Raw genomic sequence first — 18,586 nt, forward strand, 5'->3', positions numbered from 1 at the left:
TAATTCATTGAGTTATACCTACAGTACCTACACAAAAGTTTTCGAAAAGTCTGCCTCCAATGCTACTTCGAGTTCTTGTAATTTATGGTTGAAGTTGGTAAATGCACATGTTTGTGTGTGTATCCAAACAAAAGTTTGTAATAATTCCTAATTTCACATAGACTTGATGAAATGTATCAGAGCACGACATTACGACTGTAGTGTGAATCTACAGTCATATCAAGGACGATATATACCTACCGGGATTAACAAAGCCCATTCAAAAAATGTGTACACCTGCCGGCGTAACCGAAATGACAATCATTGACGCTAGACGCCGATCGAAACGCTGTCTGGCTCTTTCGCGTCAATACGGAAGAGCGATAGAGATAGCTACGGTAACGATCTTATCGTAAGCGTTTGTGCATTTGGCTACTGGCACTGTTTTCTAATCTTATATACTCTGAGAGTACAACACACACTGCTACCTCCTGGGCCGTTGGGTAGGTACCTTAACGATTTATGAAGCTAGAGCAATATTGGTAATTATTAACCTTATGTAAGGCTATTTTATCGATAAAAGGATTGTCGATGTTTTTTTTTATTTTGTCAAGCACTTACAACTTGACGTTCGTGCCAGAAAAATATCTAGGTATATACTTATAATAATAATTCAATGTCGATCGTTTATATTTGAAGCCAAAAGCAATATAAAACATTATTTTCAGTACAGATGGTGTTTTTTTTACGCACTAGTGCGAGAAGTGGTTCATTATATGCCAGGTCGAAACTTCGGAGGCTCATCTGTACTGAAAACCGTCGTACGATACACGTGCGAAAAGGAAATTCGTAACTCGTGTCGATTTAAAACACTCCCTTCGGTCGTATTTTAATTTATCGCCACTTATTTCGAAACATATTTCTAGTACTAGAAACAGATGAGATCTGTGATTACATTCCAGCGCCGCGGACGGATGCCACATGATTGATAGACCGTGAATTTACATCCGCACCACTATTTATAACACGGACACGCATTAAATTGCTTTTCGCACTGTTTATAAAATAAACTGTTTATGTTTTGTGTTTAATACCCGATGGCCTGACGGCTTGAGTGACTCACGTTTACGAATCTTTATATTCGCTGTTTGATTATTATCAGACATCGTACATTTTCTAGTTTTACGGTTCAGCATGGTATGGTATTTATAGAAACATTTTTAGGGAGATGATTCAGACCTTGAGCCCATATTAAAATACAACAAATAACACAAATTAAATTAAAATGAAATGTAAAATTAAATTAATTTAGATGTAAAATTAAATATCCAATAAAAATAATAATATATAATATTAAGATGACCAATAAAAGTTAGTAGGTACTGTGGGTAATCATAATTAATTATGCCCACGGGATTCGGACATAATTAACGTTAAACCGAAATTGCTAATAATAATTCAATGCTGACCGAAAATCAAAGCAGAAAAAACACAAGATTTATTAAATATTTTTAGTTCTAGTACCTAAGTATAACCATATTGGAGGTCCTGTTCACTTTTTGCCTGACGTGTAGGTACGTCATGAATAACGGAAGGTGCATTAGGGTAATTTGGAAAGTCGTCTAATTTCGAAGGTCGCATAAAACTCACCATTATTTTCATCATATCAAGATTCCTCTTTCGAAATTACCCGAGCATTTCTGTCATTCGAAATTACCCTAATGCACTTCTGAAAGGTCAACAACTCATGGTACCTAGTGGTCATTTATTTTGTTGAGCCCTTGATACGAGCATTGCATGTCTTCCGCAAATTACACGGTCAACTTGAAATGAACGTGAAGTAGGCGTATTCTAACCGCAGCCGCGCCATAACGTCTGTTGCTACCTTTATCACTAGGTACACCATGAAATAAAGTCGCTAGCCTCGTCTGTCCGTGTGTCTCGCAGTAAGCTCACAAACTAAATGAATATTGATTTTTGAGGAAGGTCTTTAGTACCTACAATTTTTTTAGTAGTAACACTACTATATATAAATTATAAACTGAAATAGATACCATACAATAAAGATCAAGCCCACTGGTGGCGAAGCCGGGAATCGAACCCGGGTCTCCAGCTATCGCGGTTGACGTGCCACTACACCACCGACCGCCAAAAAGCGATCAAACCCACTGGTGGCGAAGCCGGGATCAAATATGCCATGGGTTACGCATTTCATGATTCATTAAATAAATGTTCTATTATCCTAGTTTTAAATAGAACACTTTGAAGTAAGTGATGGTATTAAAGGGTACTTCAGTCAATCATTTTTCTACAATGTTTGGTTTTTCGTTAAGCTAATACTAAAACGAGGTCAGTTCGTATCTGCTCATGTAGATCAAACGATTGAGTAACAACCAAACAACCGTAAAATTAATATTTGATGTGTTTGAGGTACATTTTCATAACATGTTAGTTAAACACTGATTTAAACTTTCACGATATATTATTATACATAATTATTTTTAAAATCGGGACTTGATCGCGTATGACTACATATTAAACTGACCTCCACCGTTTCAGGGACGGCGTTGTCCCCGTGATGGTCTCGGAGAAGACTGGCTTGAAATGACATCAACACCTTCTGACAGCCGCGCGAGTTTTTCGAACTACCCGCACTAGGTTTTGAACATCAACAGTTTGCGCACTAGGGATGTTAATCTGTCGACACACAACACTGACGATATTCGATTTAACGACATATGAACGAACATACCGAACATTTATTAGAATCAGGACCAAACCACTGGATCGAACTGCATGACCCTAAAGTCCTTTCCACAGAACGCCATTTCTACAGTAGAAAAGTGCGTGAAGCCATTGAAATCAAAAAACATCGCAATTTCAATCGGAACGAAGGTTTTAGGATCTCATCCACGTGGAATCCTGTCATTAATAAGTGTAAGCGGAAAATAATATCGACAGTCGTTAAATCGAATATCGTCAGTATTGTGTGTCGACAGAGTAACATCCCTAGTGCGCAAATAGTTCAAGTTGATAATCAAAACCAAGTGCGGGTAGTTCGAAAAACTCGCGCGGCTGTCAGAAGGTGTTGATGTCATTTCAAGCCAGTCTTCTCCCAGACCACGGGGACAACGCCGTCCCTGAAACGTTGGAGGTCAGTTTAATATGTAGTCATACGCGATTAAGTCCCGATTTAAAAAATAATTAACATGTTAGTTGACAAAAATATTATTTTTGAAAGAACCACTGACATAGTGGACCGATTTCTATCAATCATGGCAGTCAAAACGAATTGCTAATATGGAATTCATATGAACCCGCAAGGAGTGACGTTAACTTTAAATGGGAGTTAGAGTAAGGGCAACCTTACAAACTTGCGTTTTCCGCAGAGTTTATCGCATAAAAACAACTGCGCGCCAATCCAAAATATTTGTTTTCTTTTTATAGAATTGAGAACGCCCAAGACAGCAGGGATGGGTCTGTAAATACTTCCCTCGGCCCATGTCAAAAAACTTTTGGGCGCTTTGTTTTATCGTTTTCCGGATAAAAACGGATATAAATCATTATCGAAATAACGCTTGACGTTGGACTGTTATTTCATTCTTAAATCGTCCATAGATTACTTCATAATCTTCATATCAAAAACTTCATATATCATATCACTAAACTTCATATCAAATAACGGGCCGTATGCTTGTTTACCGACGTAGTATAACGAAATATCGCTTTCGGTTAGCGAGATGTGTATTTCTTCTGGACAGATACTTATTGTACAAGGGGGCAAGGTAATATTGATATGCGAACAAGCAAGTTCGAGCACACTTTGCTATGCTATCCAAAAACTTTGCTAGGTAGGTATCCAATAAAACTGTGAATATCTTAGCTACATAATATCTAGTTATTAATTTGAAAAATATTTCAAAATGATCAAAACACAAAAACATAAGGTTAACAATAATGTATGTAGGTACAATACTCTATTGCTTTCCGGACCGATAAAACCTTCCAGCAACCATCAAGCAAAGAGCAAGAGCAGCGCAACTTTATGATGTTTAATTTGGGGTGTCCATGGGCGGCGATAATCGCTTAATATTAGGTAGACGATCATCATAAAGAAGAGAAAAGCGATCTTCTTGCTAGATTTACTGAATCAAGTATTCCTTCTCGTGTTACAAAAACCTAAACACAAAATAAAAATTTGAAAATCCCCCGACCGCGACATAATAGATCGATTTTCATGAAACAGGGCTAAGAACACTCCGGACTAACTCAGCTTTCAGACAAAAAAACTAAATCTAAATCGGTTCATCCGTTCGGAAGCTACGATGCCACAGACAGACACACACACAGACAGACAGACAGACATGTCAAACTTATAACACCCCGTCGTTTTTGCGTAGAGGGTTAATAAGAAAATACCTGAAATTAAAAAATTTCGAAAATAATCCTGTTTTAACTTTTTATCTTACCTACTAGAGGTACCTATTTATTTTGTATATCCTTAAATACTTGCAATATTTATTTTGTTTTTCGTAAAGTGAAATACAAACGCGTATTATCATATATACATTTTAATATATAATTACGTTATGTACATTTAAATTAAGCATCATTATTAAATCATACAAGTACAAAGTTTTCACTTGCAAAGGCCTGAAAGTATAAATTAAAGACGAAGCCTAAGATATGTTTACTTTGCATACCAAAACAGCTCAGGTACCCGAATGTAATTAAGAATCTTTGCTTTAATTAACATTAACTCAAAGCAGGTCTTGTTGCTCACTTATTTTTCGTTTGTGTTCCTACTTAAGTAATAAGTTTTCTAAAATGTTACTGAAACTTATAGTCTGAGGGATATGTCGATAATTAGATTTTTAAGTGACCATTCTTTTTGCGAGTGTCACTGCCGTTGACTGTACCTATGCTACTTTATACCTACGCTTCTTGTTTGCTTCGTTAGTTAGTTACTGATAAAAAAATGAACTGAAAATTGCTCCAATTACTAGGATATTAGCTCCAATTACTAGTCTCACTAAACCCGGGAAAAGAAAATCTCAATACTTCTAGAATATGGTAATAAGTTTTCCACTGGATGATACGGCTTTCATGAGAGAGAAATCTTATCTCACTGATAATATCAATTAAGTATGTAGTGAAATCAGTTTTCTTTTGTTCCAGATAATTTTCTTGATCACCATCGCTGATTTCAAAAACATGTGATCGTCTGATGTCTTCAAATAATGCTATATACCAGCGAACCGTCGATCCAAAATGAAACACAACTTCGAGGCGCCTGTGAGCACAGCAATGAGTGCGTCGGGAACATGCCGCATGCTCCCAATGCATCTACCTACAACTACACCGAAGCCCATCATGAAATGGTGTGCGTGCTGGATGCGACGTCCGAGGACTTCATGGAATCGCCTGTTTTCCAAGTGTGTGTGCTATTTTTGTACAGTGCTGTGTTTGTGGTGGCCCTCGTGGGCAACGGGCTAGTGTGTTTCGTAGTGCAAACGTCGCCGCGTATGAAGACGGTGACGAACTACTTTATAGTGAACTTAGCGGTGGGGGACATTCTGATGACGCTGTTCTGCGTGCCGTTCTCGTTCGTGTCGATGCTAGTGCTGCGTTACTGGCCGTTCGGCGGCGTCATGTGCAAGGTGGTCAACTACTCGCAGGCCGTGTCCGTGCTCGTGTCCGCGTACACGCTGCTCGCCATCTCCATCGACCGCTACATGGCCATCATGCGGCCTCTGAAGCCGAGGCTTGGGAAGGCCACTGCCAAACTTGTGGTAGCTGGCGTGTGGTGCGGTGCGCTAGCCACCGCTGCCCCTATACCGATCGTGTCGAATTTGCAACGGCCTTCACTTTGGCATGAAGCATGCCAAATGTAAGTTAAATTTATATTAAACTCTAGAAAGTCGGTCTGTTCCAAATACTAAATTCCGAAGTGTAAAAATAACTTAAAACACCATAGGTAAAAATTGTTTTGATGGCATTTCACTTTTGATTTGCGTTGCGTGAAAACACCCTATAAAGTCAGAATAATCACATGCAGGTGCAGGTGCCGTACCGAATGGCATTTATGCGACGCGAAACGAAAACGAAACGCCGCGAAAGGTAGTCTGGCTTTGTCGCGCCAATACGCAAGAGCGATAGAGATATATAGCTACGAGTGTAGTTTCGTGAGCGTTTGTGCCATTCGGCTACGTACCCAGGAAAAGCAATCATTGCGAATCTAATTTTTACATTTAGTGACGTCTGCGGCGAGCTCTGGGCGAGCGCGGAGCAGAGTTCGCAGTACACGTGCGCTCTGCTGGCGCTGCAGTTCGCGCTGCCGCTGTGCGCGCTGGTGTGCACGTACGCGCGCATCGCGCACGCCGTGTGGGGCGGCCGCCCGCCCGGCGAGGCGCAGAGCGCGCGCGACACGCGCATGCAGCGCTCCAAGCGGAAGGTAACTCCAGAGATATTTGTCTCGAACAGTGGGAACTGGGAACGGGTGGAGCAGAGTTCGCAGTACACGTGCGCGCTGCTGGCGCTGCAGTTCGCGCTGCCGCTGTGTGGTCCTTTCTGCGCCCGGCGAGGCGCAGAGCGTGACAGTACTTATCAGGCAGTTTTGTATTCATCCACTATTACCACAACAAATCTAGCGAAAGTACCTTAATGCAAAAACGTGACTGAACAATATTAATACTTTTCCCATTTAGTTGCGTAACCCTAACAATGCGCCAAATAACTCGGCGACATTTCTCGGCGCCCACCAGCAATATTGCTACACTAGATATTTCCTTCCGAGATATTTGTTTATCCAATTCAAGTTTGAGATTTCTATTGTATTTAAATGTCTATCATCTGAAGAACAATAGCCATCCAAAGTAGGTCGTCAGCTTGATACTGATATCAAAGGTTTGAAACATTGGTATTAATGATGTTTGTTATCCATTGCAGATGATCAAGATGATGGTGACAGTTGTCGCTGTGTTTACGATTTCCTGGTTGCCACTCAACGTTTTTATTGTAAGTATTTCCTACTTCAATATTCAAAACGTTTAGGAATAGTATGATGAATTGATGATTTTAAAAGCGTTTGTGGTCGACATATGGCGTAATATGAACCACAATGTGAGAACAAAATTGATCCGTGATGGGTGAATTGATGATTTTAAAAGAGGTTGTGGTCGACATATGGCGTATGAACCACAATGTTAGAACAAAATTGATCCGTGATGGGTGAATTGATGATTTTAAAAGAGGTTGTGGTCGACATATGGCGTATGAACCACAATGTGAGAACAAAATTGATCCGTGATGGGTGAATTGATGATTTTAAAAGTAGTTGTGGTTGACAGGTGGCGTATGAACCACAATGTGAGAACAAAATTGATCCGTGATGGATGAATTGATGATTTTAAAAGAGGTTGTGGTTGACATATGGCGTATGAACCACAATCTGAGAACAAAATTGATCCGTGATGGGAAAGACGTACAAATAGTAAGTACATTAATATAGATAATCCACTGGAAATTCTTCATAGAATTTCATAGTTAAATGTCATAATAATGATTCGTTTGTTAAAAAAAAACACAATTATTTTGGTCACAGTTTACATTAGGTACGGAATTACGCAAAAGATGCAATAAAGACTGAAATAAAGGCCAATAAAAAAAAGCTTAATTATCGGGTGTTGAATGAAAGCCCTTTACCGGAAATATAATGTATTGTACATTCACAATGACAAATGTAACCTTATAAAATACGAGTATCATGATGGCAAATAAGGGGTAAGGTTGCCAGCCTCTCGCCTACGCCACAATTTAACCCATAGCTCATAGTCGCCTTCTACGACACCCACGGGAAGAAAGGGGGTGGTGAAATTCTTAACCCGTCACCACACAGTCAAAACCTTATAAAACCTTAAATGTAACCTTATAAAATACGAGTATCATGATTATAAGCACGTGTTTCCAATCTATATATTATATACACCGTGTTTTTATTGAATTCGTTAACTTCGGCATAATTAGTTACGTCCATTATAGGAAACAGAAGACCATAGGTCGTTTTTTCAATTCGTAATTTTTTTCTGAAAAACACTATACACCTGCGATATATGTTACATCAATTGCGGTTTTGTGTGTTCGATATGCGACTGACAAGTCATAGTTTTGACACTTACTTAGTGTGAGTTAATTGTAAAGCCCGTTTCTCAACAGCAATTGAAGTTAACATCTATCTCAAGTGTATGGTTTTTTTAGAAAAAATACGAATTTAAGAAAACTAACTATGGCATTCTGTTTCCTATAATGGACCTAACTATATGCCGAAGTTAACAGAATTCAATAAAAACACGGTGAATATGAAATTCTATTTAAACCTTAAAATGGGACGCGTCTTATGACTTAATGATATCGATGTAACATCCTTATTGTTTTTTCCTCAAAGATAAAAATAAACGTTTTAATTTAGACTAACGACCCGCCCTGGCTTTGGACGGGTATTATCAGTATATTTTAAGGATTTTACGTCCTGGTCCAGTTTGCCGCCCAGTTAAGTGACGCCTGGCCCCGTAGCCGAATGGCATTTTTGCGATGCCAAACGCCGCAGAAATGTAATCTATCTCTGTCGCTCTTGCGTATTGGCGCGACAGAGCCAGACTGCATTTCTGCGGCGTTTGGCGTCGCCGTAAATGGGTATTTTTTACCGATTCGGCTACCTGATAGGAGAAAAAAATGTCCCAAGATTTCCATACATTTTTTCGAACCTTCCATTCCGTTACCGCCATACAAAATGTGAAAAAATGGTAACAGGCCCTGACCCGGTTGGTCATAGGGTAAATACGCCTCTGAAAAACGCATCAAAATCTCTTCCATTGTTTTAAAGATCTAAAAATACATAAGGACAAGTAGGCAGGCGGAGGGAAGCGAATTTGTTTTATACTATGTCGTGATTTTTTGTAATCAACGGTCAGTCTGCGTTTGCACTACTTAGAGTGAAAGATCTAATAGTTACCTTTTTACCGTAATTCCATATTGGCACCTACATATTAACAATGAATATGAATACCTATTAGGTGAAAGTCTGCTATATCGTAAATACTATCAATATTTTCCAAGTATTAACTTCAATACACCCGGGGCTTAAATATATATTATAATATAAATTCCCCAGTTACCCCAAGAGCTATCCGGTCTTGCTACTACTGGGAAAATAACTTAATTCTATAACAGTACTTTTTATCTCACCAAAAATTAAGTTTGGTAATTTGGTACAGGTTTTTTAGTTAAGCCACCAAAATTTGTGACAAGAAACGTATAGTATAATAAAAAAAAAGATTATTTTAATTCACTAAAAATCAGGCGAAAATGGTATCAGGACTTTTGTTTTAAATTCGACTACTTTAATTTATGATCTTTATAACACATTAAGAAACCACCTATTTTTGTGAATGATACTTCGTAGTAGCAAAAAGCGGAGTAATTAAATTAGTTATGACGCAAGCAATAATAGGACAAGTGAAGTTATGGTTGTTTTGTATCTACATTATGTGTTGAAACACTATTTCTACTGAAACCACCCTAAAAACAAAACGGAAGTTCAGTATTTTACTAGCTCAGAATAACATTCAGGGCAAAAATTATATCAGCAAAAAAATTGGAACAGACTTTTCGTTAAGATCAAAATAAAGAAGTATAAAAAATAATCCACCTTTAAATGCATGCCAAGAAGCGCTAAAATCTGTACTGAAAGAAGTATTTTCATATTTTTCATTTACCTACAAACTCTACTATTGACGATGTCATTTTCTGCATTATTTCAAAAGTTAGTTATTCATTCGTATTTTCATTACATCGCGGTATAATAATATATTTCGCCACCTTCACTATCGCTTAAATAGCTCAGTTATAGTAGTGTAAGACGATGGGCGCGCTCCTGACCTGACGTCGTGGGTTCGATCCTCGGCAGTGGAAATCATTTTTTCTTGTTATTATTTTTTTATCTTTTACACCCTTTTCAACCCTCTCTTTTTAAATATTGATTTTTTAGTATTAGATTTACAACCCATTTCATTGAAATTTTGTTAGACACATGTAATGCAATAAGTTTAAAAATTGTCTTTCAGTATTAGTATTGATTGAAGGTAACCTAAGTTTCAACATCGTGCGTCGTTCCTACTAACCGCAATACTCTGTCTTAGCTAACCATCGCTAGACGTTATGCCCTTGTAATAAGGATTACAAGTGTACAGTGACAGTTGTCCGGTATGACTCATAGATTTATATATCATTAAGCTAGATTGAGTTGTTAGGCCAAAAAGTGTGTCCACATGAGAGGGTAAAGTTGGGGCTGGTGTCCCTCTCGCACTTATTGCCACTGTCAAAATTATTTGAATGACGTCATCACTGTCATTATTTGGGGATACCGGTCAATATTCAAAGTTACTACCAAATCTACTAATACCGAATTAGGTTTTTTTTAATTGCGCAAATCTTTGGTTTTATGGCTTCATAATAATGACTTACCAATTCATTACAAGGTATTAATATCCTTGCCTCGATATAATACAAAAATAATTTAAGAAGTTTATAACCTTAGTTATCATACGGGTAAAAATACTACTACTGTAGTAATCTCTTTAACACTGGTCACATGCGAGAGGGACACCAGCCCCAACTTTGACCCTCTCATGTGGACACACTTTTACTAGTCTGATAAGAACGCCTTTCTGCACCGGTGATAAAGTTCAATTTAGTATGGCAAAAAAAGTGTGAGCTCAGTCCCTATTGAAAGTCCATGGTATGAGTCAATGAAAAATTGGCTAAATAGTAATCAAAAAACAAGCAAAAAGGGTAGAATATATTTCTTATAAGTTATTTCTTTGGATTACATTACAAAATGAATGTATTATACATTATAATACTCGTTGTAATTGTATAGATTTCAATGAATAATTTTATTTGTTCAAATTAATGACTTTCAAGGAACAAAAACTATTGAGTCGCTATTAGACCGTTTTCACATTATCCGATCCGATAACGGATGTCGGAAGGATATCAATAGAAGAATCCAAGATTCCGCCTGTAATGTATGGAATATCGGTCCGACATCCGATATCGGATCGGATAATGTGAAAACGTACTACATTTTACTCTTTTTAATACCAAGATTAATTAGAGTCAGTTGTATGGTCGGTACGTAGTGTAAATAAAAAGTCGAAAAGTAGGTCCTTTCTATACTTTTTGCTATGTATTTTATATTTCAATAGGCAGGCTTTTGTACCCATATTACAGTACTTTCAATATGTGCTATCCTATAATTAAATTCGAACACTCGCGTATTAGACACTTCTAATATTATTTGAATGGCACTACCAACATTAAATCTCCTTTTGAAAATAAGTTTTAAAGAATATCCCACACTATCAGATCAGAACCACTGGTATTTAATTTAAAACAAATGCCTATAATAAATAAATTCGATAAACCTTTGGGTTGTCTGCTGTCGAATTTAATTATTTTCATAGAAAATATTTTAATTTGTATCCTTCCAGCTCGAGATTCTTGGAAGCCTTGTAAATTTTTCTTCGTGGCAACAAGATATGACATTTATTTCAGGAAATTTACACATACATACATTACATACATTTATTGTAATAAACGGAGTACAAGTGACCAAGATAAAGATGATACAGTAGGGTATTTTTAAAGTTTATGTAATGAAGAAGTAAAATTGCGGCCTTTTTTAGGTATTTATATTTATGGAATAAATTGGAAATATCTAATACCTACATACTTATTATATATTGGTAGCGGCTCCATTCGTTCAATATTCGTTCGCAATTCATTTTGACATATAAGTCATTTGAGCATATTATGACAAAAGGTATTTTGATAAAGAGTTTTTAGTGTGTGGCAGTTCCATTTGCAATTTTGATACTTAGGTCTTTATACACTATGTTGGTTATGGCATGAACGATTTTTTTCCTAAGCAGATAAGAAGTTAACGTTATTAGCATCAACAAGAATGTTATAAATGCAATTTAGACCCAGATTTTTAAAAAAAATTTGTTATGAATTGTGCGTCCTTGTATTTAATGTCATTGCAGTAGCTTGTACTCATCAACTTATAATATAAATAAAACCTTATAAAATGAATTAAAAAAGCTGTAAAAACGTATGCGACGACTGATATTTGAACTTGTGACCTGTGGCTTGTAAGTCTAACGATAATCGCCGGGGCTATACCTGGCCGTGACATATGGGTCGAAATTAGACTTTGCATAGCTTTCGCGTGTTTGTAACAAGCGTTGCTTCAACGATTCTGAAGGATGGAAGAATACATTTCACAAGATGACGGAGATCTGTCAAATGGTAGAAGAGAAAAACGTGAGATAGATGTATGTACTGACAAGTATATACTCTTTTCGACGACTGTCAAATCGCATGCCTAAAATAAATGTGTAATTTTTTTAATTACTTTGGACTTTATTATCGGTGGGAAACGTCTGTTTTTAATCTACTTAAAATATTACTTATGTAGAAACAGGCATGTAATGAGGAGGAACACTCAAAGGATATGACAGATGGCGCCACCCTATTAGTCCGTGAGACGTGAGAGCGAGAAGCTGATAATTATGTTTTTTCTCTCTCTCACATATGAATGACAGTGACATGCATAGGCGCCGCCTGGCGGGGTAAAATGTCAGTGTGCCTCCTCATTTACGTTAATGTGTAATAGAAGAACAGAATAAAAAGCATGCGACACGGCTCATCACACAGATGTCATATATACCATAGATCAAGCAAACGTATCTACTTAGCGTGTCAAATAAACTCAGTGAAATCCACTGAGTTGTCCGTCTTTACTCGCAGCTTGCAGCTTTCGGGCGTCAATTTTTGTAAGTTGAAGTCAACCAAAACATAAAAAATGCCTCGTTACGTGATATTCAATTGCAACAACACAAAAATTATGAACAATCAAGAGCCTGAGACGTATTTAAAATTACAGGCAAGAATCAACTTCAGTACAAAATTTGACACGCTCGGCCCCTATACAAATATATGAATTTGTTTCTTCTATCTAAATTAAGTTCTGTGGCTCATCACCTACCCTCGGCCCAGCTCCACCGGCGTGGTGGTTTGCCATATGGATTCCTAAATGTAAGACACTAAGGTCCAAACCAAACCACGCAAAAAATGTAAATATATTAAATAAATTAAAGTATTTAATAAAGGTCAAACTTATTGGGTGGATTATCATGCTGTTACTATTGTTAAATAGGGACAATAAAAGTCAACCTCGTACTATTATCTGTTTCGAATTTGCCCGGTCAAATATTTAGATTTTTTTATTTCCATATAAATATATTGGTGGTTTTTATATGTTAAATATCTGAAAAATTATGTGCTATTGATTTCTGCTTAAAAATATCTGTTATTATAACAGCTCTAGAGCACGTTAGACAAAATTCAAAAATTCTATATCAATAAAAATAGTCTTATTTCCCGTCATATATTTAGGTGGCTTCGGGTTGTAAACCTTAAAACTGATTTTTTTCTACATGTTTCCACCATTAAATTACTGTGAGGTATTTTGCTGAAAGAAAACGCTTATTTTCTAGGCGTAGTTTTTTTTAATATCTTCCATTCCAAACTATTGGTGGATTCGAAAATATAGGTTTTTTAAATTACGATTAAGTGCTGTTAATAAAACTACTGTTAAATTATTTTAAAAATATCACCGGTCTTAGCTAAGGAGATTACACGCGCATGATTTTACACTGGTAAATTTTTAATGACCTTTGAGGTCGTCTGTTTGAGTCTTAAAAGCACAGTAATTTTTCCACGTTGAATTTATTTTAAATATATGTATGATTATGAGCATAATAATATGTTTCTGCTTGCAAAATAGTTTCGCATTAGGTAGCACATCGTAACTTGTCCAGTAATCTGAAGCGCTGCAGTGCCTGGGCAGTCCCAACAACATCCTGAGCGTATTGTTATATTGCACCCTGAGGGCACTGACTGAACGCTGAGTATAGTTCACCCACAGGCAGCACGAATAAAATGATTGGCAGTATGCTTTAAATAAAGTAATCTTTACATCCTTACTGCATCGTGCAAACCTGCGAGCCAACATATTTCCCCGAACAGCCAGCGCCCTGCGCTCCCTCTCTATATCCATATCATCAGAGAGGCACTCCGTGACCCAGTGACCCAAGTACTTAAAACTAGTAGCTCTTTTTAAGGGTACTCCATTTAACATAATACTCGGGACCCTGTCCACTTTAAAACCACGAGACTGGAATACGAGCACCTCACTCTTCGTCGTGTTGTACTTAAGTCCATGAGCCACTGCGTACCTCTCACACTTTCCAAGCAGCCTACCAACTGCGCAAGCAGAAGGCCCCAGCAGCACCATATCATCGGCGTAGCTAATGTTGTTTATCATTTTACCAGCTATACAACAGCCAACCCTGGTACTGCTGAGGTCCTCTATCAAGGCGTTAATATACAGATTGAAGAGCCGAGGAGATGACAAACCCCCCTGCCTCACTCCACTCTTCAATCTGTACTCCCCCGATAGTGAATCTGCCCACCTCACGATGTTTACCTGATGTTTGTACCAATAATCAAAAATACCAACCACTTCCTCTGGCACATTAGTTTCTGTTCTCAGCTTATGCCATAAAAGGTCATAGGACACCATATCAAAAGCCTTGGACAAATCCAAGAAACACGCGTAAACGGGTGTTTTTCGGTCTGTGTAGTACCGGACAGTATGCTTGAGACTTAAAATAGCTGCATCAGTTGACAGTCCAGGCTGAAACCCAAACTGCGCATCATTCAGTTTAATGTACTTGCTAAGCTGTCGATCAAGCATACTGTCAAGGACCTTGGCAATAGTCGTCGCTAAAGATATGGGCCTATAGTTGGCACTATCCGAGAAATCACCGGTTTTATTTTTGATTATTGGCACCACCACCGTCCTCATACATTCATCTGGTAAGTAAGAGTGCCTAATACACAACGTATAAAACATGGACAATACGCGCGGCAAATGGACACCTGCATGTTTAAGGTGCTCAATACTTATGCTGTCGTGACCTGGTGATTTTCCCTTAGTCATACTGCGTATCACAGAGGTGACCTCACTGGCCGTAAAGCTAATGAGTGGATCTGACGAACGCCCCAACCTAGTCTGGACGGTAGGTGAAACGACATGCAGCGGCTCAACTTTAAAGCTATTTTTAAACATATTAGCTATTTCAACTGGCTCACTGATACTATTAACACTAAGAGGGGCACTAGGCCTTGGGTTGAGATTGTTAGTCTGTTTCCAAAAATTGCGGAAATCCTTTTTAGCATGTTTCTCTGCCAGGATATCCATTCTTATCTGTTCGGCATTATCCTGGCACCACTTCAGTCTCGATTTAAATATACGCCTCGACTCTACCATACGAGCGTACCAAGGCCCTGACAACGGTTTCCCATACATTAACCAACACTGAAAATGGTGCCTAGCATCCTTATGTGCCAGGTAAACATGTCTATTCCACCCAACCACACCACGTTTCCGTCTAGGTATCACGCAACTACTCTCCGCCGCCGCACCCCTCAACGATTTCACTATATCTACATAAAGACGATCAATTACGGCTCTGTGACTAAGATCACTACACAACCTATCGCAGCAGTTAGACAGATCATGTGGGAAGTCAATCTCACGAAGCTTCTCATTACAAATACTCCTATATACATTTCGATTTGTGACGCATTTCTAAACCCCCACCGTACTCTATCACAGACCGGTACTCTAGGGGCATGATGAGGTCTAAGAACATTTATGTCACACTCAACTTGTAATGCTAGGTGATCCGACCACGCTGTCCCATAGTGCACCTCTACGCTAGTAACAGACTGCACAGCGGCCTGTGTCACCAGACAGTGGTCGAGCCAACGTGTACTACCATGGGCATCACTGATAAACGTAAAAGTATCTGAATTAGCTCCCAGTATGTCCATATCCGCACAAGTCCACATTTGATCGTCACAAAATTTTAACATTTCACGGCCAAATAAACTATCGGGGTGTGCATTATAATCTCCCAACATAAATACAGATGAAACCTGACTATTTTCCACTATGGCATTCATCTCACTTAAGCAATCGGTAAATTCTATTAAATTGTCAGCCAAATTAACCGGCATATAAACAGAAAAGACTAAGAACGACCTGCCCTTCACCTTCACATTAATAGCCGCCAGACGATTACTCGCACAGTGGATCGCCGAAACCGAGTCAAACGCACTTTTTCTCCATAAAAGTGCCACCCCACCATACGGCCTCCCTTGTAGTAGGCCAGCTGAGGTATCCATGGCAGACGAACCTATATACCCAAACTCACTGTCAATGCTTCCCAAAAATGGTAAACTGTGTAAATAAAGCCACGTCTCCTGTAATGCCAAAATATCCGCCTTCTGACATAACAATCTAATGTAATCCACCGAGCGAGTAACCGACTTGCAATTATAACTAATTAGTTTACATTTAGAATTGTTCATAATTGGATCTAATCTCAAATTTCAATTTCAATTAAATTTACTACTGAAATATCAAATAAAATAAAATATATTAATCAATTTTGTTTTTTTTTTTTTTTTATAACTACAACTTTTTATATTTATTTATTTTACTATTTACTTATTTTTATATTTAAAATCTATAAAACGGTACGACTAATAGGTACGACTTGGAACTCCGGTTGCTGTTTAATAAGTGAGTGTCTTTCTCGGTAGATGCTACTATAGGATCTCTCGAACCTTAGTCTGTCGTGGAACAGTGTCCTGTTTTATACTTTTTAAATGTTTTTAATACTAGTCACTACGTCCTAAAGGTACAAATTTCTAAAAAGCAAACATTGAGCGAAATTATCGATGGAATAAGGCGTTATATGCGGAAATAAGATGTTTATTAAAATCTAGGGATTTCTTTGCTAATCCATGAATCCTTACATCCTCAGGAGATGTTGACGGCACGAGATCCTAGCACGTGAGGGCAACTGACAAAAACAGATGCCTCCCGGAGAGGAGAACACGTCTCAAGTTTTGTATTTTTGGTCGCGGGTTGTTATATACATTTGCGTATTTTTTTGCATGTATGAAATACGCAATATACATATGGGGTTAGCACTGATTGACTAGAGTCTGGCTAGCCAAATATTGTTGACAGATATTTCCTTGTGGTATCACCAATTGTCTATGGTTTAAAAAAAAGGCTAAAAGTCTGCTGTCAATTTATGTCACTTGTTCAAATTGTTCGCGGGTTAAAGGGTAAATCTTAAATATTATAACAATGACGATACCAAGCGAGGTCCGCTATTTGCTGTTTAAGCTAATAAATAATTACAACCAAGAGCGAAGTCGACGTGAAGCGGCATATAATGAAAAACTGCAATGTTTACAAGTCGTAAACAATATAGTAGGTTGGTGATCTATTAATATTTTGATACTTTAAGTACTAGTTCTAACATTTGCCTATAACTTTGATTAAGTATGTGAATATAATAAAACTTAAATCTCATAAACAGGAAAAGAGTGTAAAGACAAGGAGAAACTCGAAGCTCTGGGAAGCATTAATAAAATAAAAATATTGGAACGTAACGACTTACTTACGAAAAACCAATATTTAGAAGAAATCAGTGAAGTGACTGGTCAGTAGTAATTTGATATAAAAAATAAAATAAATAATATAATTTAGCCTATATACGTTCCACTGCTGGGCACAGGCCTCCTCTCATGTCTGAGAGGGCTCAGGCTATATAGTCTCCACGCTAGCCCAATGCGGGTTGGAGACTTCACATAAATCTTTGAATTTCTTCGCTGATGTATGCAGGTTTCCTCACGATGTTTTCCTTCACCGTAAAGCTAGTGGTACATATTAAATGATATTTCGTACGTAAGTTCCGAAAAACTCATTGGTACGAGCCAGGATTTGAACCCGCGACCTCCGGATTGAAAGTCGGGCGTTCCCCATTACTTCTTGTAATACACGTTAATTATTAATATTTAAATGCCAATAACCATCGTAAAACTTTTAGGTTAATACGTCAAATGCTAACAGATTTTGTCAAATTTCTGTACATATGTATATTAGCAATTTCTATTGATTTTCAATATAAGTGTGCACAGAAAACAAAAATATTTTCTAGTATCAAAACTATATCTCCTACTATACCAAGTGTGACCAGCCCTAGATTTTTTGAATTTCCCGCCAAAAGTTGGGGCAATATTTCATTAGCCACACTCTAGCACGTTATCTATTCCCGAATAATAAAAGTAATCTTTTAGATTTTGGTTTGAACGAAATTATTGACGCATATATTTTTGCAGGTGTTATGGACGGCGCACGAGAGCGACGCGGAGTGGGGCGCGTGGCCCGGAATGCCGTACGTGTGGTTCGCGAGCCACTGGTTGGCCATGAGCCACTCCTGCTACAACCCCATCATCTACTGCTACATGAACGCGCGCTACCGCCGCGGGTTCAAACAGGTCTGCATCTTGTATTGTGGCACAGGTGTTGTGGAGGACGCGGAGTGGGGCGCGTGGC

The 18,586-nt window shown here is 38.0% G+C and overlaps 1 protein-coding gene across 1 annotated transcript in view; it reads left to right on the forward strand.

Annotated features, from left to right (window-relative positions):
- The window catches only part of LOC125242559 (RYamide receptor-like), a 76,590-nt gene that overhangs the window by 25,516 nt on the left and 32,488 nt on the right, over nt 1-18,586 (forward strand). Inside the window, exons 2-5 of the mRNA XM_048151324.1 lie at nt 5,158-5,869; nt 6,235-6,433; nt 6,928-6,996; nt 18,370-18,528. Of these exons, the coding sequence (XP_048007281.1) occupies nt 5,220-5,869; nt 6,235-6,433; nt 6,928-6,996; nt 18,370-18,528 (1,077 nt within the window). The 5' untranslated portion in view covers nt 5,158-5,219. The remainder of the gene's footprint in view (nt 1-5,157; nt 5,870-6,234; nt 6,434-6,927; nt 6,997-18,369; nt 18,529-18,586) is intronic.

Source organism: Leguminivora glycinivorella, chromosome 3 (assembly GCF_023078275.1).
Source record: "Leguminivora glycinivorella isolate SPB_JAAS2020 chromosome 3, LegGlyc_1.1, whole genome shotgun sequence".
In the NCBI taxonomy this organism is placed as follows: domain Eukaryota; kingdom Metazoa; phylum Arthropoda; class Insecta; order Lepidoptera; family Tortricidae; genus Leguminivora; species Leguminivora glycinivorella.